This window comes from Hirundo rustica, chromosome 6 (genome assembly GCF_015227805.2).
Source record: "Hirundo rustica isolate bHirRus1 chromosome 6, bHirRus1.pri.v3, whole genome shotgun sequence".
NCBI lineage: Eukaryota > Metazoa > Chordata > Aves > Passeriformes > Hirundinidae > Hirundo > Hirundo rustica.
This window is the reverse complement of record NC_053455.1, coordinates 5649263-5674059: the sequence shown is the minus strand read 5'-3', so window position 1 is coordinate 5674059 and position 24797 is coordinate 5649263. Positions and strand designations below refer to the sequence as shown.

At 41.3% G+C, this 24797-nt stretch overlaps 1 protein-coding gene across 6 annotated transcripts in view; it reads right to left on the bottom strand.

The window, feature by feature from the left end:
* MNAT1 (MNAT1 component of CDK activating kinase) overlaps window positions 1-24797 on the bottom strand; it is a 116502-nt gene that overhangs the window by 58191 nt on the left and 33514 nt on the right. For all 6 annotated transcript variants that reach the window (XM_040067468.2, XM_040067472.2, XM_040067471.2 and 3 more), the window contains exons 2-6: window positions 24082-24234; window positions 22406-22479; window positions 14042-14145; window positions 9860-10000; window positions 4274-4399 (exon numbers count right to left, since the gene is read on the bottom strand). In XM_040067468.2, coding sequence (XP_039923402.1) covers window positions 4274-4399; window positions 9860-10000; window positions 14042-14145; window positions 22406-22479; window positions 24082-24234 — 598 coding nt within the window. The remainder of the gene's footprint in view (window positions 1-4273; window positions 4400-9859; window positions 10001-14041; window positions 14146-22405; window positions 22480-24081; window positions 24235-24797) is intronic.

Genomic DNA, 24797 nt, shown 5'->3' with positions numbered 1-24797 from the left:
AGCTGAAGCCAGTCTAAGGCTCCGAGATTTTCTACAAACATGGAAACAGCTGGGCCAGACAGAACTCAAAGGTTCAATCAATTCAAGAGGAGTTAAATACATCCACGCCTCTACTCATTTTTAACCACAACAGTGAGGTAAAGCACAGACCTAGAAAAGCCTTCTACAGTTCTGCAAACACCAGACACATAAGAAGGAAACTAAATTCATCCAAAACAATTAATTCCTGTTGCATTTGCAAACTGCCATTTGTCTGCTATGCGTGCGAGCATCTCTTTTACACCCTAAAACGAGCTCCACATTAAAGCTACCTGACAACCAGAAATGGTCATTACATTCCCCAAGAAACAGAAGAATGGTTCTCTTGCCAGACCTTAGATTTGTTTGGCACCTCCTGACAAGCCCCACAAATGCTGGAAACATCCTTCATTTCTGATGAACCTCACTCCTTCTGACAGCTGCTAAAGTCTGAAGTACCACAATTGTCAGGAAATCTCATTTTTAGCACTACTGCAGCAATTAAGATTGCTAGAGTTTCTATTGTAGCTTTACTCCGATTTGAGATTAGATATAATAAGACTGTTTTAAATATTCAGATGTGCTGAAAGTATGTCTCTTGATATGATGAACATGATAAGGAAAAAAGCCTGGCAGCATTGTCTCCCCCCACTCACAGAGGTAAATCAAACTGATTGATTTGGAATGTAAGCTTCGTGCACAGAGGATAGAATTTACTGGAAAAGTTAAAGAGCAGACTACAGAGGAAAAACTGCTTCCACTTGAAAGGAGAAAAAAAAAAAAAAGGCATTTCACAAGAGGAGAAGTGAAGGAGACCCTGTCCCCATGAGCCAATTGTCTGTCTCATGCTATAGGGGATGCTCTTGCTTAGCTTACAAGTGGAAGACCTTCCCTCCTCCCCCTGCAAGCAGAGGAACTCACAGCACTAATGTGACACCTTAAATGAGCCAACTTCCTTGAGCATTGCCCAGGAGACTAGAATGGACATGCTCCTAGCTCAGACACCAAGAAACATGTCTGATTAGCAGTCAGGCAGAAGAACATCTCTGACCAAAGAAAAACACTCATGTTCAAACTGAAAAAAACCCAGTGGATTGCCACAAGTGGCATATTTTCATAGCCTTTGTGTAAACACCAGCTCTGGATCAGCCAGTATCTCAGCTAGCTCTATCTGGCTTCCCTCCTTTTGAAATAAAATTAGAGGAAAACAGCCATCAGAAAAGGTCAGCGGCCAAACTATTAGGAAAAAACAAAAGCCATGGGGAAGGACATACATAGCCATTAATTAAATGTGCACTGCTAAACCTCAGACAGTGGGCACAATCCAGACTTCTCACAGAAATGCACTGAATTTGCAGAACTGTTGCACCAGAGCATTAATTAGAATTGTATTTATTAATAATAAAATTCTCAGTACTGCCCTACAGCTGCCCCCACACCAACAGGAGTGGTGTGAACCCCATGGTTTCGAGGGGAACAAAGCCAAAACAGCTACAAAGAGCACAAGAAAAGCTCCACCTACTTCATGTGGACATCTACGCAAAACAAGCGGAACTGAGGATCTCAGGTTCTTAGAAAAACACTCAGCCTGGCAAACAAGCATGTCCTAAGGTGAGTGCCAGGTGGGAATTCACCTCACTGTCACTAGAACACGCCTTCATGGATCCTGTGCAATGAGCAGAACTGCTTTTCACAAACTAACCCTGCTCCAAGGCCAGCAAATTCGCATTTGATAACTACAGTAACTTTCCAACATGCACCCCAATCCGATTGTGAAAACATCAAGAATTTGACATTTTGCTGCATTCCAAAGTCAATTTTAACTGTGAGGCCAATTAACCAGGAGAACATTGTGTCAACTTTAGGTCTTATTAGTTCCTTCAGTTCCTATTTAGATGGTATTTGTTTAACTAAGGTTACTGGTTCTTGCTACGTTTAATGCTGCACTGCTCAGACTTGGCATGTTCTGTGCTAAGGAGGTACTTGGTGTAAACTGAGTCATATCTTAACCATCTCCCAAACCAGACGCAGAATGCAGCACACAGAGCAGATCTTTCTGCCTTTGGATGGACTTTTGTGGCTCCTCTTTGTGCTCTTTCTGATTTCTGCACTCACAACACAGCCAGCTGAATTCTGCAGTCCACGACTCCTCCCAATATTGCACTCAGAAGAGAAGTCCTTTCCTCTTTGTTGCTGGACTTTTCACACACCCAAGGGTCAGACTGGTTTACTTGCTTTGCTAAACTCCCAAATGCTCTTCCCAGAGCCTGTTATTTGCTCTTTTATTTCTCATTTTGCATTTCGCCATATTAAAACACATTTCATTCAAACGAGGCCAGTTTGTCAAAGCGACCCTGTAAACTGCCAATTTGCACATCATCCATAGAAATTCAACATCTGCTTCCAAGCACTGAGCTGCCTCCCAGCAGAACACCCACAGGAACATTCCCAGGCTGTGGAACCAACTTCTTCAAAAATTACAGCTTTAGACAGTTCATCCATTTATTGTGCAGAGTATCAACATTGTTATAATTATGTCATATGATTCCCATATATTTTTTAAAATTACACCATGTAATAAATAAATCAAGCACCTGTAAAGAAAATAAGGAAACATTCATCTTTCTAAACAAAACCTGTAATTTTGTTGGTGTGAAATTTTTGATGCAATCCATTTTTCATAAGTAGTGGTGACCAACCTCAAATGTTTTTATCTTTAACTTTACAGTTAAAAAACATTAATAGAAATAACTAGAGTTAAAAGAACAGTTTAGGACTAAGATTAGTCAGGGTGAGATATTTTTTGTTTTCTGGGACTGAACAAATTGAAATTATTTATCTATTCACATTTTCTGAACACTGATAAATTATCAATTTGTTATCTGGTATATACCTTATTATTCCAAACATTAGGATTTAAATGTCCTTCTGCTCGGAATCTCTTCATCCAAGTCCTTCACCACTCCTGGATGAAGTTTACTTAGGGCTGCAGATCTTAAATGTCCATTACCACATACTGCATTTAATATTCAGTTTTAAACTAATTAGAAAATACTTCCACTGTCCCCATCACATGCATAAGCTGCTCTTCTTCCTTTTCCCACAGAAAGGCCACAGCTTTAAGGAATTCTGACAATATATTTTAACAGCAAGAAAAAGTACATGCATTCAGGCAGTATTTTTAAACAGAACACCAGGCATTTTGTGTCTGGCTTTTCTACACAGACAGAAAATCTCTCACGAAGCATATCCATCTCTCCCAGACTGCTGGATTTTAAAAGAAGTAGGAAGAAGATCAATTTACATCACAGGAAAACAAGAAAACAATCCGCACAGCTTTGCAAAAACTGACACTGCTTTTGGAAAAATAAGCCGCAAATGCTTCCACACTGTGAACATTTTGACAGATAATGAACACAGCACAAATATTCATGGGAAAAATAAATCCGTTACTGATAGGAAACTAGCTGGATGCGCAGATTTTTGCCTTGCTGCTTCTTGGTTTGTTGAGGACATTAGAGTGTGTTGGTTATTTTCAAGACACTCAGTTTACCATTATCAATTCTAAAATACAAAGCCTAAAAAAAGTACAGAGATTTAAAACAATACAAAGCAGAAAACCAGTAAGGTGCAGAAAAGACCAGTCACTCGTGCTCCCACCCCCAGCTTTACATTTATGTACACAGGCTGGTGTGTGCTTGTACCATGCCACAACACAGAACAGGAATGCTGAGAGATCTTCAGCTGCCACCCTAATGGTGACACACTTACAAAAAATACTCTGCATCCTAGAGCCAAATAACAATGAAATAGAGTCCTTAACCTTGGCATCATTTTCTAGATTGTCAATCTCATACTCACATATTATTCCAGTGTTCAAAATAAATCTGAAGAAAGCACAGATAATTCTTGAACTTCCAAAATTTCAACTTCCAGAAGTGGCACATAAATGAGAAAATTAATTCAAGGACACCACAGCTTCACAAGGAGAGCAGTATAGTTTGTTTTTTGACAATTAGGCAATGAAAATGTTCCATATATTTGTGATGGCCCTTCTGCGTGGGTCATCACAATAGTCCAACTAGCAGGATGATGAAATTCTTCAATTAATTCCTAATTACTTATTTAATTGGAAGAGAACGGTCTATTTCATGTAACATGCAAATCAGGTTTAAACAACCTCTGAATTTCATATGAGGAAATCCTTGATCTTCTGAAAGGCATTAAAAAAAACAACCAAACAAGCAAACCTTACCATTTTGATGCCAGTGGAAAACGTGACTGGTTTGACAGGTTTGGGTTTTTCCAGCTGCATTTCTAGCTGAGTAGATCTGTCCTTATGCTGAGCTAAGAGCAGAGAGGCAGGAAGATCAGAGCTCTCCTGTAAACATAGGAGGAATAAATTTGAGTCCTAGACCAAAACAAATATTAATTAACACTGCATATTCCTGCAAGTTGTGACTGCAAGGCCATCACTAGGAGAACAGCAGAATGCCAAGTATCCTCTCCTTCAGAAACAGTTTACAGAAAACCATCATTTTCAGTAATAAGAAAAAGCTGCAACAACCCCATAAATCAGAGTAACCTGCAAACAACCATTTTTATAGAATCCACATTAAAGACAATATAACAGGCTCCTTATTCCAACTGGCCAATGCAACAGTATTTATTAAAAAAAAAAAAAAAATTAGAACACAATCAGAGAAGGAATAATACTGAGTAGCATAACTTGGATCAGATGTTTATCTAAGACACATTCTTTCTACCAATGAACTCAGACCAGTTTGAAATTGTTTCCCATTAGATTTCACCTGAGGCCGTTTGGAAATGATCCTTGCTCTGCTCTGCACAATGGCACTATTGTAAGTGCAACCAACAGCATATTTATTTTCTCCTTCAGCAACTTATTTTTAGGGAAGCCAGCCAATTTTTAAAAATATATATATACATAAAAAGTAGTAAAATTAATAGTTAAGCAAATGAATTACTTAAACTGTCATGCATATTTGTAAGTGCATTTTTCAGAGAGTCAGGAAATTATTGGCCAATTTTCTAAGAAACTGATGTGACTATCTACATGCACACAGAAATCCTTGAGAATTCCTGGTTAGAATTACCATGAAGTTGAGAGCAGGGAAGAAGTTCAGATTCTTCCTGGACTGCTCTAGCACAGTATTTTATTGCTAAGGCCCTCACACATCACATTTACTTCTGTTTCAAAGAGCCAAGCAAATACTGAACTATGAACCATATTTACTCACAAAACCAAACAGATTTTATTAACAGGATGGTGATTTTTTTCAATTATTCAGTTCAAGGTAGGAAGTTGGATGTTTTTAATGCCACAAGATGCCTTGCTGCTTTCATGGTACCTAGAGAAATCCTATGAAGTGACCATAAAGAACAGTCATGTTGTACACTGACTTTTCACATCATTCTCCAGTCTTTTTTCCTCTCTATATTTTATTACACTCCCTTTGTCTTGCCACTAGAATGCAAGATAAAAGCAGAAAAATCTCACATGACAAGATCTGGTCCACAATCACAAATACAACAACTAAGGCACAGGTTCCTACTTGCATTTCTGTGATCAGCTGGGAGGAGGGGAGGGAAGATGCTGAAATCCTAAATTGTAGAGACATCTAATTTCTGTACAACTGGGAGAAAATTTGGACCACAAATGCACTGGTTTAGAGTCTACTTCTTTCAAGTGTTGCACATCTCTAACCAGCATGCAGCAGCCTGTGCTGCCAGCTGTCAGCAGAAGTTAAGGATGTTGAATTCCTTCAATCACCAGATTTAACATGTGGGTGGAAGAAGGGAAGAGTGGAAAGCGTTCTCTCGTTCATTTCGTCATTCATATTCCTTAAACACTCACTGCATTTCTAATAAAATGATTCAAGGAAGCCAATTTTTAACCAACTTCTCAAGAGTTCGCACAATGACCAGTAACCAGATTACACAACTGTGGGAAACCCACACTGTGCCAGCAAGGCACCACATCCTGATTGTTTGTCCTTTTGAATATGCACAGAGCCCTTCTGTTAACTATTAACACACGTGGAAGTTCCAACCCTGTGTTTATCCACACCAGCAATTTTCTGTATGGGAAAACAAACTGTCTGCACGATGAACAAAGCTGCTTATACGCAACAATTTCTGGAAGATTTGTCTCCAAACCCTCGAGGTTCTGGTAAAAGTGTGGAGATGACGTCTTCGACGCCTTTGCCTGACTCCAAGCTATGCCACAGTCCAGGGAAAACCTGCTCCTCTGCCATGTGCTGCAATCCCACTGTGCTCATGCCTGGGAATTATGGGCTGTTGAAGAGGAGAGTGCAAGTCCCATAACACACAAGACATCGAAGAGATCATCTTAGAATCCTCTGTACACATGTGAGACAGTTTGTACAGCACATAAAGAAAGTGCTTTAATATTTTACTCAGCCTGGATTATCCAAGATTATCTAAGGTTAAAAAAAGTCTCCAGACAAACAACAATCCAAAATAAAACACTCATATAGCTCTTCCAGTGATGCATAAACTGCATTTGAGACTGCAAGGCTAAATTACACCAGGGTGCCGTGCTTTTAAAGCGAGAGTTTTTATTGTAAAAGAGGTACAATGAAGGTAACACAGAAACTGCATGCATCCTCTTGATAATCATTTTGTTCCTGCACACAATTAATGTCTAAATATATGATATGTTTGCAGTATCACTGAGGATATCTGCACTTGGATTCCAAAGTTGCATTACCCATTGCCACTGTCAGGAATAATGCTCTTTTCTCTCTCTGTTGGTTAAACTTCACTTCCCTCCATTACGGTTAAGCTTGCCCTGGCACTCTATACATTTGCAACCTCAAGATTAATCCATGTAATCAACAATTAACCCAAGAAGTTGCCAAACTGGCCCAGTGAAGATCTTTCACCCTCCCTGTTCCCAGCCTAGGATGGGTCCATGAAGCCTCGGCCCCAGGTCCAGCCCTCTCTGCATGAGCTCCTGCACTCCACAGCCTGGCCACAAACCAGAGCCCACTGCACAACATTCAGAATACCAAACATTTTTCTGTGCCTCTGGACTACCTAAACTGTCAGCTCTCTGAAGATGTTACAGCATTCTCCAACACTTTTGTACACAGCTGAGACTTTTACTCCATATGAAGCCACCATAAGTAACACATAAAATGACTTGGACCACCAGGATGACGAGAGGGAAGGAGCACCTCTCCCACAAGGAAAGGATGAGGGAATTGAGATTGCTCAGCCCAGAAAAGAGAAAGCTTTGGGGTGACCTAATTGTGGCTTTCCAGTACCTGAAATCAGCTGACAAAAGAGATGGAGAGAGACTATTTACAACAGCCAGGACAAGGGGGAAATGGCTTCGAACTGACAGAGGGCAGGTTTAGATCAGACACTAAAGAAACTCTTTATGGAGGGTGCTGAGGCCCTGGCACAGGTTGCACAGAGAAGCTGTGGATGTCCCAATGCTGTGAATGTTCAAGGCCAGGTTGGATGGGGCTCTGAGCAACCTGCTCTAGTGGATGTTTTCCCTCTCCATGGCATGGGGCTGGAATTTGATGGTTTCCAAGGATCCTTCCAACCCACGCATTTCTATCATTCTATGAGATTTGCAGCTTCGTAAGATTTCAGCGCCAAAGGTAAAATCCGCTTCTTGACAAGGAAAACACCCGACATCTCTACTTACAACACAAAAAATGCATCTTAAATTTTTTCTTGCTGCCCAGTGGCGGGGGCAAACATGGAAAAAAAAAATTCCCAAGATCCAGTAGGTCTGGGCTGTAGGTTGACCACACCAGGTGTTCTGTCCAAAGGAGAAGATTCAAAACCAATGTCAGCTTCTCATCTTCCTCTGCTCTCACAATCCTGCAGAGTCAGTGGAGTCATTGGTACCTCTGGAGCCAGAAATTATTTCTTTTGGTTTAACCCAGAACCAGCAACCATAGATATAAGATTATTTTTTAAGTTAATCCTCTACACTGCTGCTGCTTATGCTTGGCTTTTGCTGCACTTCTCAATTAAGTTTTACTCATGATCAGTTTCATTTTCAGATTTGCAGCACAGAATTAGAGGGATTTCAGAGACCATAGGAAATGCTTATTTGTTTAATAAACGCTGGTTTTCCAGCGTTTTTTGTAACTTTGTAACTCATTATACAAACACTTAGGTGCTGGTTTTATAAACCTTAGTAGTATTACAAAACAAGTTTTGGCTCAAATTTAAGTTGACACTGACCCTTCAGAAACAGAGACATAACTTGAAATTGTCCAGTTTCCTCCCTCAGCCTTTAAAAATCACTTTTATGTTTTTTTTAGAATATTAAGATATGTTTTAATAGCAATACATACACAATCACACTTAACTCTACTTATTTCAGTCATGCTTTAAGGGTTATTTATAGCTATTCTTTCTGCAAGCCACCTGGTGAAGGTTTCTAGTAAAACCAAATGCTATTTTTAAAAAAAAAAAAATAATTAAACCAACCACACATCACCACTGTTCTCTAGTCAGTTAGGAGTGTGTTTTAGAACAGGGTTTTAAAAAGTCAGAAACTCAAAACCCATATTCTGAGAAATTAAATTCAAATTCATAGTGGAGTTCTTATTAATTTATCCACTATTCCTAATTGCGTGGACTGTAAACACATTTACCTTTAAAGTGAAAATTGAATGTTGGATGTAAGATACAGGCTTGATTTTTTTTAAAGAACCTTTCTGCTCATCTCTGCTTTTGTCTACAAAAGGAAAACCAATAACAGGTTGCCAGGAATCCTGACTTGAAGAAAGGCATCTCTTCAGGAGGCCCTGAAACTCCTAAATTTCACTTGGATCCTTTGTCCATGTCAGTGCCTTCTGCAGCGGCTCAAAAAGGAACTCTGCTTTTCCAGGGAAAGCAGAAAAGCGCCTGAATTAAAACTAAGACTACAAGGCAGTAATAGCGTGAGATGCATTGATGTAAGAGAGAAAATATGATTTAGATATGCCAAGGAGCTTCAAACCACACTGACCCAGCTGAACACGTGTATGTATGCATACATACTTCTTTCTTCTGATGTCCCTCAAGGTTACACACAGACTATGTGTACACAGACCGTCCTCATGGGTGTTACCCCTGTGAATGTGTGTGCGTGCATGTCTGTACACACGCCTGTATTGAAAACACTGAGATGTGAACCTTGTGTAAGTAACACACTGAGTGAGTTTCTCCATGCCCACACATTATTGCATTTCAGAATCAGTAAATTAATCAAGATTACCACGACTTCCAAAAGTAGTCTGAGTTTTCCTCTGTTTGGCTACACAAGCTTCATCCACTTCAAAAGGAGCAGCTTGTACAGGAGAAGTTGCAGTGAGAGAGCATGACACACTCAAGGCAAGAAAACTTTTTGTTGTAGGAGTTTTTGCAAAGGGACCACCAACCATTTAGGTGTTCTGACTGAGAAAGGGCTGACCAATGCTTGGATAACTCATGAGGTTACTGTCCCCTGCTCTCCACCATCTCCACTGCAGAGGTGGCTGAGTCTAGAAGCACCTCCTGACGACTTTTTTGCTTCCACACACCAGACTATCAGCCACTCCTCAGAACTGCTTAAAAAGCCAGCAGTGGGAGAGTCCAATTAAGTCTACAAATCCCAAAAGCACTGCTCACCCAGCCCCAGCCTAGCAAAACCAGAGTGGCTTGCATTGAAATAAATAACAGGTGAGAGAACGGAAACACAGAACACACGAAACAGGGACAGATCTGCTAATTCCACGCAGTCAGCAGTGACAGAGATGAATGTCAATGCTACTGAGCATTCAAAGCCTCTGGTTTTGTTACTCACCAGATCATCCAGAAGTGCCTGTTTATTCTTCCTTTTTATCATCTGTTGTAGCTGCTCTTCCTTCTGTATGAACAGCCGCCTTTGTTCGCTTTCCTGCCGCTCCACCTCCAGAGCCTCCTCCAGCTCTTCCTGCTCCCGTGTCTGAAAGGGAAATCAGAAATCAGCTCCCAGCAGCCCCAGAGCCCCCAAGGGGACCCCAGGCAGGCCATGCAAAGGGAAAGCAGCCAAATTCTATCTTTTAAAGCAGAATCTTAAGGTGATTATGGATGAGTATCCTACCTTCTTATTGTCCAGTGTAAAGTCAAGATTTTTAACTTGCTGCTTGCTGGAGCCCAAATCTGACTCCTTAAATGTCAGGGAATGGGTTTTCCCTACACTTTCACTCTAAAGTGAGCCCCTCTCAGCTCCCACACATCCTATAACTCAATGATTTAAGTAGGGCGAGCAAAAACAATCCCACAATACTGTTCCTGATCATCCCACTCATCAGCTGCATCTCCTTAGCAAAGCACACTGTGCTTATCAGTGGTCTAGAAGAAAATTGAGAAATTACAAACATGTGAATATTTACAGAGAAGCCTATAACTCTAAGCATTTAAGCATTAACTGTCAAAATGTCACATTTTCAAAAAATAAGGAATATTTCCCATAACCTGGATTGCAGTCATGCGACATGAGATGAAAAGAAAGATTACGAGTACAAAATGACAAGTTTTTGTTACAGATCTATTTCTTGGCAAGTCTTATTTTAGCGTGCAAACTATTAGCAATCTGTATTTGAAAATCACACGAATTAAAAAAAAAAGAAACAGAAGAGGGCTCAGAGGCAGAAGAAAGTAAGAAGATTAAACAGTTTTATAAAGAAGGTGGATCAAAAGAATGTCAGTTTGGTTGCAAGAAGGTACAAGGAAAAACATACGGGAAACACGTTCCAAATCTTCTCCACCAAATATACTAAAGCAAAGGGAGGTGTAGTAAAAATGGCAAGATAATTAAAATTTTATAAACCTAAATGGATGATTTATTGATGAAGGGAGCTTCAGCAAAACATCATAGGGGAAGACACTGATCTCCCCTCTGTGGTGCCCAGTGATAGGACCCAAGGGAAGAGCGTGATGTCGTGTCAGGGGAGGTTTAGGTTGGATATTAGGAAAAGGTTCTTCACCCAGAGGGTGGCTGGGCACTGAACAGGCTCCCCAGGGCAGTGGTCACAGCACCAAGGCTGGCAGAGCCCAAGGAGGGTTTGGACAATGCTCTCAGGCACAGGATGACTCTTGGGAGTGGTGCTGTGCAGGGCCAGGAGCTGGACTCAATAATCCTTGTGGGTCCTTTCCAACTCAGCTCACTCTGCAATTCTGGAATCATCGTGGCCAAGACCATAGTGAAGTTTGTTCCAGTCACAAAATTATAGGATAACGCACAGCTACCTAATAAAAGCCAGAATAGGCAAAAAAACCCCATCCCTTTACCAGACAGATCAAGCCAGTGGGTCCAGTGAGGCCCAGTTACTCCTGGATGCAGGACAGATCTCATCACCTGCCACCGAGCCAACAGAACCTGCTCCCATTTTGTAACTGGTGCAGTGACACTGGTAAAAAGCTGGTCACCAACCAGCAACCACCTGGAACTGGGCTCTCTTTGCATTTAATGAAAGGAAAAAAACAAACAAGAAAACCCCCAAACTTCTAACTGAGGTTATGTCTGAGAATTAAAGAGGATTGAGTTAGTTCGGTTAACAGAACTAACTAAGAGCTCAGGGTGCTTTCTGAGACATTCCAAGCCTCTCTACATTTATCTCTAAAGACTGACTGGAATTTACACTAAAACAGAAGAAAACCTGTAGGGAAGTGCTGACAGACCTAGTCTGAAGAAACAGCCCAGAAAAATTATAGTCTGAAATAAGTAAACTGATAAACAAACTTAAACCAGAGCAGACTGCAGGAAAATGGAAGAATTATCACGTGTCAGATCAAATTCTTGAAAGGAAGACCAAACAGCACAGGAAAAGAGAAGAGATGAGTTCAACAGGCAGCAAGAGTTGTGTCCAGACTAAAGATAATCTATACACAGTCCTAATATGTGAAGGAAAAGATGATGACAGTGAAGCCGAGAGCAAACTCAAGCCTACAAATGAAGAAGTAAATAGATAGTAAAATCACATTTTGCCACATTTAGAAAAGGATAATCAAGAAAACATGCACATCCACATCACAGAATTCAGACACAACTATTTCCAGACTGCACAAAGCAGCAAGTGAAGTTAAACATCTAGTGATAAAGTAGGAAGCAACAAGTTACCATATGACTAGAGAGTTGCAAATATTTAAGCGATAAACACAGGAAAAGCTGAAGTCCACTCAGAGTGCAAGATCTTATAAATAAAAAGTGTATATAAATATCTATATATAAAAAGCAACTTGTAATTACAGGAAGACCAATATCTTCACTTTTTTTTTCTAAACTACAAGAGAAGAACAGTCTTAGGATCAATGTATTTCCAGCAGCGAAGGGAAAACAGTTCCTTCACCAGAGGCATTAAGATCTCTGCATTCAATTCTGGCCCCTTCTGCTTTGCCAACCAAATTCAAACTGGAGCAGGCAAAGGATAACAAAACCAACAAGAGGGACAGAAAAGATCTATATTCTTCAAAAGTAACCTATTACAGTGGGCAGAAAAGTTTAGGTCATGAATGTAGGGACAATGGCTGGCCATAAGAAGTTAAGGCAAGAAAGTAGCACACCTTTTACCATGCATGGAATAAAGACATTCCAAAATTTCCTAAGAAGAGCTGGAGAGGAAAAGCAACCCTTCAGCTTTTAGGAGAGGGGTAAATTTATAGGCAAGATCATGCAGTTTTTGAAATAACCACTGTGTAAAGTCTATTATGCTTCAATTGTTGAAAAAGATATTATGAATGTTTCAAATGTTAAAAAAGAAAAAAAAAAAAAAGAGAAATGTTTCCAGCTCTTCAGGGAGTCTGGATTCACACAGGCTTGCTCAGCTTCCAGCAGCCAGCCTCCAGCACAGCAGGACTGTGGAGCACAGCAAACAGAAGTCCTGGGGGCTTGAGTGGGTACAGGGTATTACAGAGCTGCTTGACAGCATCACACAGCCCCTGCTCAGGCTGTCAGAGACACTTCCTTGAAGGGAAGGTGGGCTGCAGGCAGAGCTGCTCTCACTGTGACCCCAGGGGTTGCAGCTCCATTGTAAAATAAGACATGCAGCCAAAGCTTTGGCAGGTCTCTTCAAGCTCTGAAGCAGAGGATATTGCACAGTGTCAGAGACAGGATAACAGATCAGAGATGGACCCCTAGGGAAATTTCCTTGCCTTTAAAAGGAAGAGGTTCAAACAAACATTTTTCAGATTCCAATCTCCTCCTGTGAAATCCTAGAGCTTAAGAAATCAACTCGGAGTTTTGCCACAGACTTCAGGGGAGTGAGGATTTCACCCCTACTGATATGAAAGCAAGTCCTTAGTGCAACTGGATTATAAACACAGACCCTTGTTATGTCACACTCTGGGCAGACATTTTCCTTCAAGAACTGATAACAATGTGTATTTTTATGCTAAAAAAATATTTAACAGATTAAACTTTTCTTACAGGCATAGATGCATGCAAGTTTATTTTTAAAGAACAAAATGATATGTGAGCCATAATTTAATGAATGAATCTTCAAAGAACCCTGTGTTTTGCATACAGATCGTATATACAATATCCCTGATGTTGCTGTTATCAGCTCTTGAACGAAAGTTTTAATGTTTGTTTCAACATCTTTCATTTTGAATTTTGCATAAACCAGGCCTGTGCTTTGCCTCAATTTTACAACTCTCTCCTGGGAGCTTCATAATGTCTGAGTCTGGATTCTTTTTTTCCTTCAGATGAGAAAGGAACGATTGTCCTGGTGTAGGAATGAACTTCATCTCTCCTGGATATTGTCCAACGACACTGCCAGCACACATGCCGTGGTGATGTATTAGACACAGCCTCTACTGCCTGCCCCTCTTCTCAAGCCCTTCCCAAAATAAAGCACGACTACATTTCAACTATTAACCTCAATATTTAAACACAAAGAACTCCGCATAGCGCTTTCAGCTTTGATTTGTTTTAAGAAAGTACTCCACAAATCCTTTAATTCTTTAACAAAAGAATAAAAATTGTAGGGGAGAGAAGTTAACTAACCAGTTTTAACTTATTCTTCTGAATGACTTCTTTGTTATCCTTTTGATACAGCTCCATTTTCTTTTTGGTGTTCTCCAAGTCCACATTGTTGGTCAAGTTAAATACTGCAAAAATATCATAAAGACAGAAAGCAAAAGTATTAGGTCAGCATGCACGACTATGACAAAGAAACACTGAAACACTATTCTTATGCTCTCTATCCCTTCTAGCCAAATATAAACATTGCAGTAACAGAACTTATTTAAACATGCCCTATAAAGACAGAGACAATCTGCTAAGTCATTGCACTTCAATGAAAGCCAGCAGAGTTTCTGTAGGTTTACACATCTGTAGGAGATTAAAATTTGAATCTCGCATCCCATTTTGTGACACTGGTAATGATACACATAAATAATCATCATACTACTCATAAAACATTGACCTTTTCAAGTAGCAGTTATAGCTAAGAACATGGTGATTCCTGTAAAATTAGATTAGACCAAACACAGGCATATGAAGACAAGGTTAGAAATTAAGTCATTCCATTTCACAGGGAATATCTAATGCACAAAGACTACAGTGACTGAATTCTCAGGTACACAAAAAAAAATCACATTGCTTGATAAGTTAAAAGACACCAAGGTACAATTATCTTTATTATGAGGCATCTGCAGATGCTTGCAGATTAATAGGTCAGCTGACATTCTTTTGATGTCTCTCAATGGTGACAGATATATCTCATGTAATTATGAGCAAGCAGGGTCAGCCAGCAAGCTCCATAGTTTAGCACAACATTCCCAATTATCTACACATGGCACTGACAACATCTCAAGAAATTGAACAGTTTCTATATTGTAGATGGTTCGGATGATTTGTAATTCGATACAGTGTCTGAGCCCTTCACCTCTAGGTCACTGGTTCACTCGTGGGTCAAGTGAATTCCAGCTGAACGCCCTTGTCACTGGGGAGTCCAGAGCGGATGCTGGGCTCATGCCCATGGCCCTAAAGCTACTGAACAGGGCCAGCACACAGCACTCAAAGCCTGCAAGAGCTCTGCCACGTGCCTACACGAACGAGCAGCAGAGAAACCCGTGCTGCCATTGAGAAATCCTTCCCAAGAAACAACCGTGCTGTGGCTGAGCTACGTCACACCCTGCGCAGGGGAAGGAGCTTCTTGTGGAAACACCAGCGTGGCACTTGGGAGGTTTTGGTTCCGTTCTCTCCTCCCAGGCTTTTAGGCAACCAGGGCCAAGCTAACCCTGGGCACAGGCACCACTGCCAAGTCATTCGTAGCAGGGAGGCTGCTAGAGGAGCAGAAGGAAGCAGCACGAAGTCTGTTGTTACTGATCAGGTAACACACATCCCAGTTTGGAGAACATCATTTCCCTTCTGTCAACCTCCCTAGAGGTAAGATGGCAGAAGTGAGCAGTTAGGAGAGTTCTGGGCAAACCAAACCAAAAGTAGCCCAGACTGGCAAATCAGGTGAGAGCAGTGAAGGAAACACATCAAGAAATCAATGCCAGGAGCAACTGGAGATAAGGAGAAACAGGAAGGTCCAAAATGGTAGAGCTGTGGGATGCAGCTGAGATCTCCAAGCCCAGCTCCCTACTGCCAAGAGAGGCATTCCTGCTGTTATGCCCCTCTCCCCAAGCACAGGCCTCATTCTTTTCCCTGCTCTGATTCCAGAACTCCCTTGGATGCTCTGGAGTGTCAGCAGAAATCCTCCAGTAACCTGAACTGGCTCAACACAGGGGTCAGGCAAGTGCCAGAGAGGGTACCAGGGAGGCAAGAAAAGGGTAAAGATGGGAATAGGAATACTCTCCTTCCAGGAGTACCAAACCACCACAACATCTCACTCTTATTAAAAATACTCAATTTCCTCAAACTGCAACAAAGCAGGGCTCAGCAAGATCCAGTTCAAGAACTTCCTAACCTTAAAAAAAAAAAAAAACCCAGGCTGTATTTATTTTTCCCTTTTTCCAAAAAATAAGCAGTATCAAGATGAATGACACTTCAATTCAGTCTGGCTCCTGAATCAGCTGAACTCTTCCAGCCCCACCCCAGCATCCTCAAGTTCAGAGAGAAGATCTAAGATGGCTGAGTTTGTGCTTTAAGAATTTCAGAATCAACACCTGAGCTGAATTTTGGAACTCTGCTGCTGTTCCTGGGCAGACCACTGGGCCTCTGTACTGGAGGTCTCCCACTGGCAAGACCCAGGAGAAGGGGAATAAAGGTTCCTTTCTCCTCCACACCACCTGCTGTATCTCCACACTACAGCTTCAGGCAGCATTTCTCCCTGTGGTCTTGATCTCATCCCAGCTGGAACTTCTAGGCACTGTCATAACCCAAACAAGCCATTCAAAGTTCAGCTCCTCGGTTTTGGGAAGCAAGCTACCCATCCCAAATGTTCTGGGACTTTTTTCCTCTCCAAAAGGCATGACATTTTCCTATTTCACATTGTGACAAATACAAACACACGCTTTTTTGCTTGTAGCAACCTCTCCTTAGTAAAACATTATTTTAGTCTAAATCTTTAGCATTTTAACGGCAATCTGACCACCAAATTTCCAGCCTACAGTTGCCCACTGACAAGAAGTTTTAATATTTGAGTATCAGGGCAGAGAAGAGGTGTCATATGAAAATGCTGGCACACAATCAGCCCAGGGCTCTGCAATGACAGCAGCTGCATGGGAATGTCAGCACTTCCTACAACTTAAATCCACACAGCAGCTCTCTAAACTCCTCAATGACGACACGAGAAAGAAATAGCATATGAGCCATGCTGGGCTAGCAGGATGCCCAGATGCCACCTTCAGGTGCATGAGGAGATGCCAAATTGCCTTCAGGCTCCTGAACATCCTGAATATTTCTCTAAAAATAAATCCAGCAATAAGCTGATGATCTCTGTTTTGCAATTATCGCTGCTTGAAACCTTCAGGGTTTGGTTTTTTTGCTCCTTTCTCAGTTACCTGTAGTAGGTTCAACCAATTTGGTCTGTAAATTAAAAAGCTTAAGATTTAAAACCCATACTGGAGAAAAGCAGGAATGTTTTAAACACATGCAGATGCCTACCTTTACTGAGAATGGCTTACAAAAATGGGTGTGTTCATAGGAAGTAACATTTCTGTCTAAAGAATCTATCTCTGCATGAATGCTTGGGAAATTTCCAGCAGCCACTTGCACACCCTAAAAGCTCGCTGTTCTGCTCATGGTGAAAGTGTTTATCCCCCCCTTGTCCTCCTGCTGTGGCTGGAACCAAACCACAGCTAAAACCCTGTCAGCAGTCAGATCTGCTCACACCATGCTGGCTCTGCTCCGTCCATCCTCCTCTGCTTTGGCACCCAAGGACATCACAGGGCACCAGCAATCAGAGATTCAAACTTCCAGCACCCTCAAAGCCAGAGCAAATTTGTCCCAGAGAATACTGATATATAACCATCCATGACGAACGCTGTCCTGGTCCCAAGCATCTCCTCCGCAACACTTACTCCTGCACATGCCAAGAGTGGGAACACTTAAGGCATTTTGTTGCAAGACTAGAAAATGTGTTAAAAAAAAAGAAAAACAGTGGAAAGTGTAACACTGGATCTGTCTACATCAACTTCAGTGTCAACAGCTGTCCTTAAGTACATAAAAACAGCATCTTCCCTCTACAATAAACACCTACCAGCAAAACAAGCTGCTCTTTGACACTGCGTGGTCACCAGTGGCCAGCCAGCCAAGCCAAAACATCTTTCAACATATTTTCTAATAAATTTTTCATGAGCTGCAAACGTCTTTTCATCAATATTTATAGAACACAAATTCTTGCCATTGTACCCTCACAATTACAGCTGACAAGTCTGTTTTGCAAGGGGCACTAGGGCACAAAAAATAATTAAGATATTATTTCCCTCTCTTGTCCCTTGTCCCCTCCACAAGTTACTTGGCATATAAAACCCAACAGCTATAAAACCAAAGAACACAGTTGCAAATATTCAACATATTAACTTTAACACAGCTAGGACTATGCAGCACTTTTTTGATTTGGCCTGCTTTGGCTTTTGCCAGAAATTTATTTTAAATGTACTTAACTTAAAAAAAAAAATTGAACTAGAAGAACTAGAAAGAGTTAAAAATCCCAACTCACATGCTACACCTACTCTGAAAAAATATTGGTATAGATCTGAATATGAGTGGCAAAGCAGATGGCTGGTTTGAAAAGGTTTCAAAGAGAAGACAGACTTATTTTTGTCCATGTTGAAATATAGCATAAGCCGATATAAGAGGCCTGAAGCCCTTCAGGGAAAAGAAACAGAAGCTGTTTTGTATGCAACAATTATTTATCTACTTATCCATCTCACATTGGTTGGTTTATAAAATGACTTGCCTTGAGACATCTGTTAAGTATAACAGGAAGACTATTGTGTTTTTGTGAAACATTTCATTCTATTTAGGTGAAACTCCCAACTCCTAAAATTCAGCCTCTACAGAAAGACTTTCTCTGCTTTTCAAAACAACAACGTTCATTATGTAGTTCCGCAACAAATGGAAAAATATTTTCCTAGTTATAAAAAAGAAAATGAGACAAAAAATTTAATTAAATAGCACAAGAATTTGTCCAGAGACATAGCATTATGAATGAATATCACCGCACTGCAGGACTAAGTCCCTAAAAATCTCCCAGTTTTAGACTAAGACTAAAAATTATTAGCATTAGTTCGTTGTAAACAATATTCCTCCCATTCTACTACAAACAACTCCAATTATCTTCATAAAACCCCAGGCTGGGAATGGCAGAGTGCTACAGAAGGTGATAATTTCATCCTCAGTCTGCCTTGGATGTCCCAGGCTACTGTGGCACCTTCCCTTGGGGATTTTGATGCCTGATCCCTTTACTTTTAAAAGGGGGAGGAGAGGAGTCAAGGGTAAAAGATATGGACGAGAATTTAATAAAAAAATTATCAGAAACAAAAGAAAACCCAGAGTTAAGCCAGAAAAGTCTAGCTGGTTATTAATAACTGTTTCTGTTTATCCTCAGTGGTCTTCTATTGAGTCAATATTTTTTCTAGAAAAACTGAATAGTAACAAATTATTGAAATCACTCAACCCCATCAGTCTAAGAAAGACTGTTTTGGCTGGAACAGTGTGAAATCTTTGTTCAGGTGAGATGACAGAAACAGTGATAAAGCTGCCTAATTTGCAGTTGGGTTATTGCCTGTGTGAGGACACACAGGCAGAAAGGGGAAAAAACCAAACCACAAAACAATAAACAGCACAAGCCACAAGTGATCACAGATAGCAAAACCCCTTCCATCCAAGGATCACTTGTCAGATAAGTGCTCTGAGCAAGACAAGAGGCAACCAGCCAGTGTTGCATCAAGTCCTGGAGGATCAGGGAGATACAGGAATACACAAATAACAGCAGCCTCCTTCCAAGCTGAATGCAGTGAATGTTTTCAAAAAGCAGCAACTCCCAGCTAACAATTGTTATTGCGGTGATGCCCGGGGGCCTCACTCAGGTACCAGGACAAGGTGCCAGGAAAATGGCTACAGAGATACTCAGGGGAAGAAGAAACACTTGGGAGAAAGAAAACTTTGTAGAAAGAGCAAGTGAAATTCACGTTGTGTCCAGAGAGCGAAACTCGCGGCCACACTCAAAGGGACTTTAACTAGGTCCCTCTCATCTCATGGGCACAGACCTGACTCACTCAGTACATGTTGTCCACACCTTTCCCAAAGGCAGGTTTTAACCCTTTCACTTTATTTTTTATTCCTAGCGCTAATGACAACAAACTGTGTTTACAATGTTCTCAAATTGTCCAGCCGATTTTTCTTTCGGGGGAAAACTCGCTTTAAAATGTGGTTTTTATTTAAAGCCTTGTTTAACACATTTTAGCCCAAAGCATTATTCAGTGGCTACACTCTAAACCACTTCAAAAACCTGTTTTTTATAATAGAAATCTTAAAAGGTGACTACCCTAATGTTTGTTTGACCTTCCCACACACACACACACGCTGCTGCTGCACCACCCAACTCTTCTGTTTCAACAGAAAAAGTCTGTAGGTATAAAACAGCTGATATGAAGGGGAAAAATGTGTTTCAAGTGAGGGCAGCAACTGCTGTGTCTCATTCCATTGCTAGTTTTGGAGCTGACCTACCTGGAGTATTTAGAAAACCTATGAGAATCAGGGTCACATGAAATACACCTATACAAGATGTTTACATTTTAACTGTGCTAAGCAACTACTTCATTTAAGCCCCCACAACAACTCCAGAAACAAAACCTTCCAGCAAAGAGGAATAAAAAATAGGTAAAGCTTCACTTCGTCCCTCTCACAGAAAAACTGGAAGTTTGGGGCATGGGGAGAGAGGGGAAATCCAGTTCCCTGGCTCCTCACCTTCCCAACCAGCACCAGCCACTGCCAGCCTGCTGAATGTTGGCTCCACAATGCAAAGCTGCCCTGCACATCCTTTCTTTTCCATCTTGCAGCCCAGTTTTGCACATGAGCAAGCAAGCAGGGATTTCAGACACACACAAAAATGAAAGAACTGCTCTCAGCAGTGGAGCGTGGAATTATCAGACAGAGTCAATGACTTTTAACACCGTTCAGTCACACAACATGCACTGGAAAATGTCACACCAGACAACTGCTAGGTGGGGAATTCTGCCCAGGACCACAGCAGGGATGGGCTTGGAGACAAATGTGCAATGGCCTGTGTCACCAGGAAGAGCAAACAGGGCTTCAACTTGCCTAAAGTGGTGTTGTTGAATCTAACCTGTCCCCTGGGATCTGTCTGGAGTTGGGATATCATAAATGAACTCACTGACAGTGAAAATTAGGAGTCTTCTGACTGCACCCCTTCTTTCCTCTCAGCACCCTGGCTGCTACATGAACAAACTAGGATGCAGATGGACTTCCAACTCCTTTTAGTATTTCAGGTGTCCCTCTCAGGTAACTAACTCCTAATTCCTAAAACCTCTACCAAGCTTCTTCACTATGCATTTGCAGGGCCAAAACAATGACTGGCCAATTCCATTTTTTTATAAGGTTACCAAGACCAGCTGGGTTTCTGCTGCTTCTAAACCAAGTTCCCAGTACAGGATTTGGAACCGTTTGCAATGTAACCATCTAATCCCAAGAGCTGTAGAATCACAACATCCTGCACAAATTCATGAGGTTCAGACAATTTCAGGCAAAACTTCAACTCCCTTGTTACAGCTGTTGAAAAGCCCTGCAACAGCACTAAAGTGGGAAATTGTATTTAATGCTACATGAAAAAAAGCAGTTTTGCTTTCCATAAGCACACAGATTCTTCCAGGATCCTCTGGCCATTCTTTCTATTCATTCCATCCTTCCCCCATACCATTCCAAAAAATACACAAACAAAGCTACACCCACATCATCTCCTCCAGATATTTGGAGCCATGTGAGTGTGACTGGTGTTTCCCAGCCACACGATTTGGCTTCCCAGCCTTAGCCTTCTGATGCCAGCAAAAACATGATACATTGCTCACAGCAGTAAATGTATTGGATTCATTTCTACAAAACACCACAGTGCAAAAAAGGAGCAAGGGCTCCTTTGAGAAAAATGAAGGAAAAGTGTCATCTCTGTGGTTTCCTTCAAATCACATTCACTGCCCCTCTGGCATGCTCTAAGTCACCTCTTCTTCCTCCAGGTCAAAAAAAAGAAAAGCCTCAGAAGCTCATAAAAACCAAGAACAAACCATTTAGGAGTCAATCCTTTGAACACATCCTTGTTTTTCTAAGCAAAACCCATCACTCCACCATAAATCACAAGTCACCCTAACTAAGAAGAAAATAAACTCTGTTGATAACATTGTCCCTTCCCCAAAGGGCAAAGTTCTGCTTCAGCTAATCCAAAGAGAAAGAAATCAGCGTCTGTTCCTAAACCTTCTCCTTCTGCACAGCAACATAAAATGCTACCACAGTGGTATGTAAGGTCATCAGCTTCAAAGCAGATTCAACTACTGTACTTGCAGAAGCAAAAATGATGAAAGACACCATATGGCTTCTGTCATGGTAGATAAAGCTAATGGAGGCATATAATGAAAATTTCAATTTCTCCTCTCTTTGTTTAATCCTTGCCAGTGCAGCACTGACAGTCCCCTGCAAGCCTTTCCTTTCCAGCTTGCTTCCTCGTTGGATTGTGTTTTGGTTTTTTTCCCCTCTGGCAGACAAAATGTTTTACTTAACCATGTCCTACAGTTCAGCAAATATGATTAAAATCCAGAAAAAAAGTAATTAAATAAAAATCTGATACTATGATAAATCATATTACAGAAACTGAACTTAGACACTCTCATAGGCAGCTGAGTCAGAAGATAAAAGCCTGTGGTCTCATAAGCACAGCACATCGAAAGTGCAAGCATTAAGACTTACCAATTTCTTCTATTTCTTCCAAGAAATCATTATATTCATCTAGGGTGGGAAAGTCTTCCTCTCTTTTATTGTATCTTTGAGAGAAGAGAAAAGCATTTATAAAAACACAGAAGGATGCAATCTCCATTCAACGCGGCTTTTGCTGCAAGCTGGTTAGGCATTGATCTAGTTTTATCTACTGTGTGCTTTGTGACTCCCAAACTGCCCAGAATCTTTAATGGGAGACAGAAGTACCTGTTCCAAAGCAAAGGAGGCAGCCTGGAAGAAACCAGCGCTATCTTTGCCTGTTGTTTATCAATTCCTTTTCCAGGGTTACAGGTAAACATGGGCACAGAGGCCAAGATAGAGTAACTCCCAGCCAGCCTCTTAACAAAGGCAGAGGCAACAGTAACACCCACAGGAAAAAAAAAAAGCTTTTCGAGAAAAGGGAGTTTGGCTTTGTGCCAACAACAGAAAGCCTATGTCAGCTGCAAACTGAAAATGTTATACAATTATCTCATGTCAATAGACCATTCCAGCACTCATATTCACCTCTTCAGAGCTGGAGAAAGTAAAAAGATGAAGGGACAACTGGCTTAGAACAGCTTTTGAAGGTCAACACACACAGACTTTCTTCCCAAGAAAACAGAAAACTGAGATTCTGCCTGATCTGTGGACCATGACACCCAGGAATATAAAAATCCCAAGACCTGAAGCCATATTTCAATTTGAGGGTATTCTTTCCACCTCCTAAAACTAATCAGGCAAACCCAAGCGGGTCAAGTATTTTCCAACCTTCTCCCTTCTAACTCAACTTTATTCCACGTTTAGTGAACTCCATTGACCTATTCCACTTTGACTTCTGTTAACTTCAGCAGACTTTAAAATCCAGCATCAAAATTATTACTGCTTTTCATATCAGCATCTTGGTATTCAGTGGACCAGTTTCCCCACATCTCAGCAACATCCTAGGATTCATTTACTATTGTACCGAGTTTTGCATAAAGGCTGACAAGCTTATAATTTACCTGTAAATTCACTTAGGCACACACAGCTCTCTGGGTTGTTACATTTATCAGATTTTCTTCTCTCAAAACACCACGTGGCTCACTTATTTTCCTTATAAAATGCTGTTTACTGGCCACAGGGAGCGAGATGCAATTTTAGACCCCATCTATCTCAATTTCAAGAGCTTTCAAATCTGCATGACAGACTGGTAACACCAGGCTCGTAAGGAACCATTTCCACTAACAATTGCTGTGTGAAGCAAAAAACAATGTGAACTCTCTTTCGCCCGTTTTGATTTTGAAGGGAACTGGCCTTCAACTCTCAGAAGAGGTCCCCAGGGAACAAAACAATCAAGGTCCTGTTTCTTGCTCTACTGCCACGTTCACCCCCTCAATATCTAATCATCTCCATTTTGGAGCCAAGTCTTTGCCAAAGAAGGCCACATAAAAACACCCAACATTTTCTAATGCTAAGCAGGAATCCCTCAAGGCTAAATTGAGAATTCAGCTCTCAATTGTTGGACAAAATCGGAATCTCTGAAATCCCTCCGTGATAAATGAAGTTTTATGGTATGCCACTTTAAAAAAAAAAAGAAAAATTTCCTCTGTACTACTGGATAAGTCAATTTTTTTTAAATTTTGATCCATGCAATGCATCCACTTTCTGTTCTTTTAAATGGGGACACTCACATTTTCAGCACTTTCTTCCGGATTTCCACTTCCTTGTCGACAGCAGGATCCTCAAAGAGCTGCACCCTGAAGTTACTCTTCCTCAGGGGGGTGTCACACTCGTGGCAGTTCCCAGCCCCTCTCACAAACAGCAGCTCCACACAGCTCTCGCATCTGTGGGAGAAAGGAAGGGGTGCAAAGGCACACAGGTGTCACACAGGAACCCAAACACAGGACTGTCCCCCTTCTCTGCTGTTTGCGCAGCCCATCTCCCCTGGATTTCGCTCCTCCTGCAGCACCCACCAAACAGAACAGGCTCAGCACCACCAACACATTGATCCTCCCTGCCCAAACAGCTCCGGCCCTTCGCCGGCACCAAACATCAACCCAAACAAAATCATGGGGTCTGCATCAAGGGGAAGCTTGTTTACTGACACCACCAAACCCAGTTCACGTGCAGCAGACTGCAATATCCTTATTTACCCTAAGCACCACCTCGCTGCACAAAACCCCCTGTTTATTTCCTTGATGCTGCAGCGCAAGGAGAATTCAGTCCAAGCACGGACACAAATCTTGCCTGCAGACTTCCAAGCATCTGTCAGTCCTGTCACAGAGGAACTGCCACAACAAACCTGAGCTAAACTCCAGCCCAGCAAAGCTAGAAGAGTCAAAACCGTTTCAGGCAGCAACCAGCTTTACACAGCTCTCCTGTACCTTCTGGTAATACTTTTTAAATT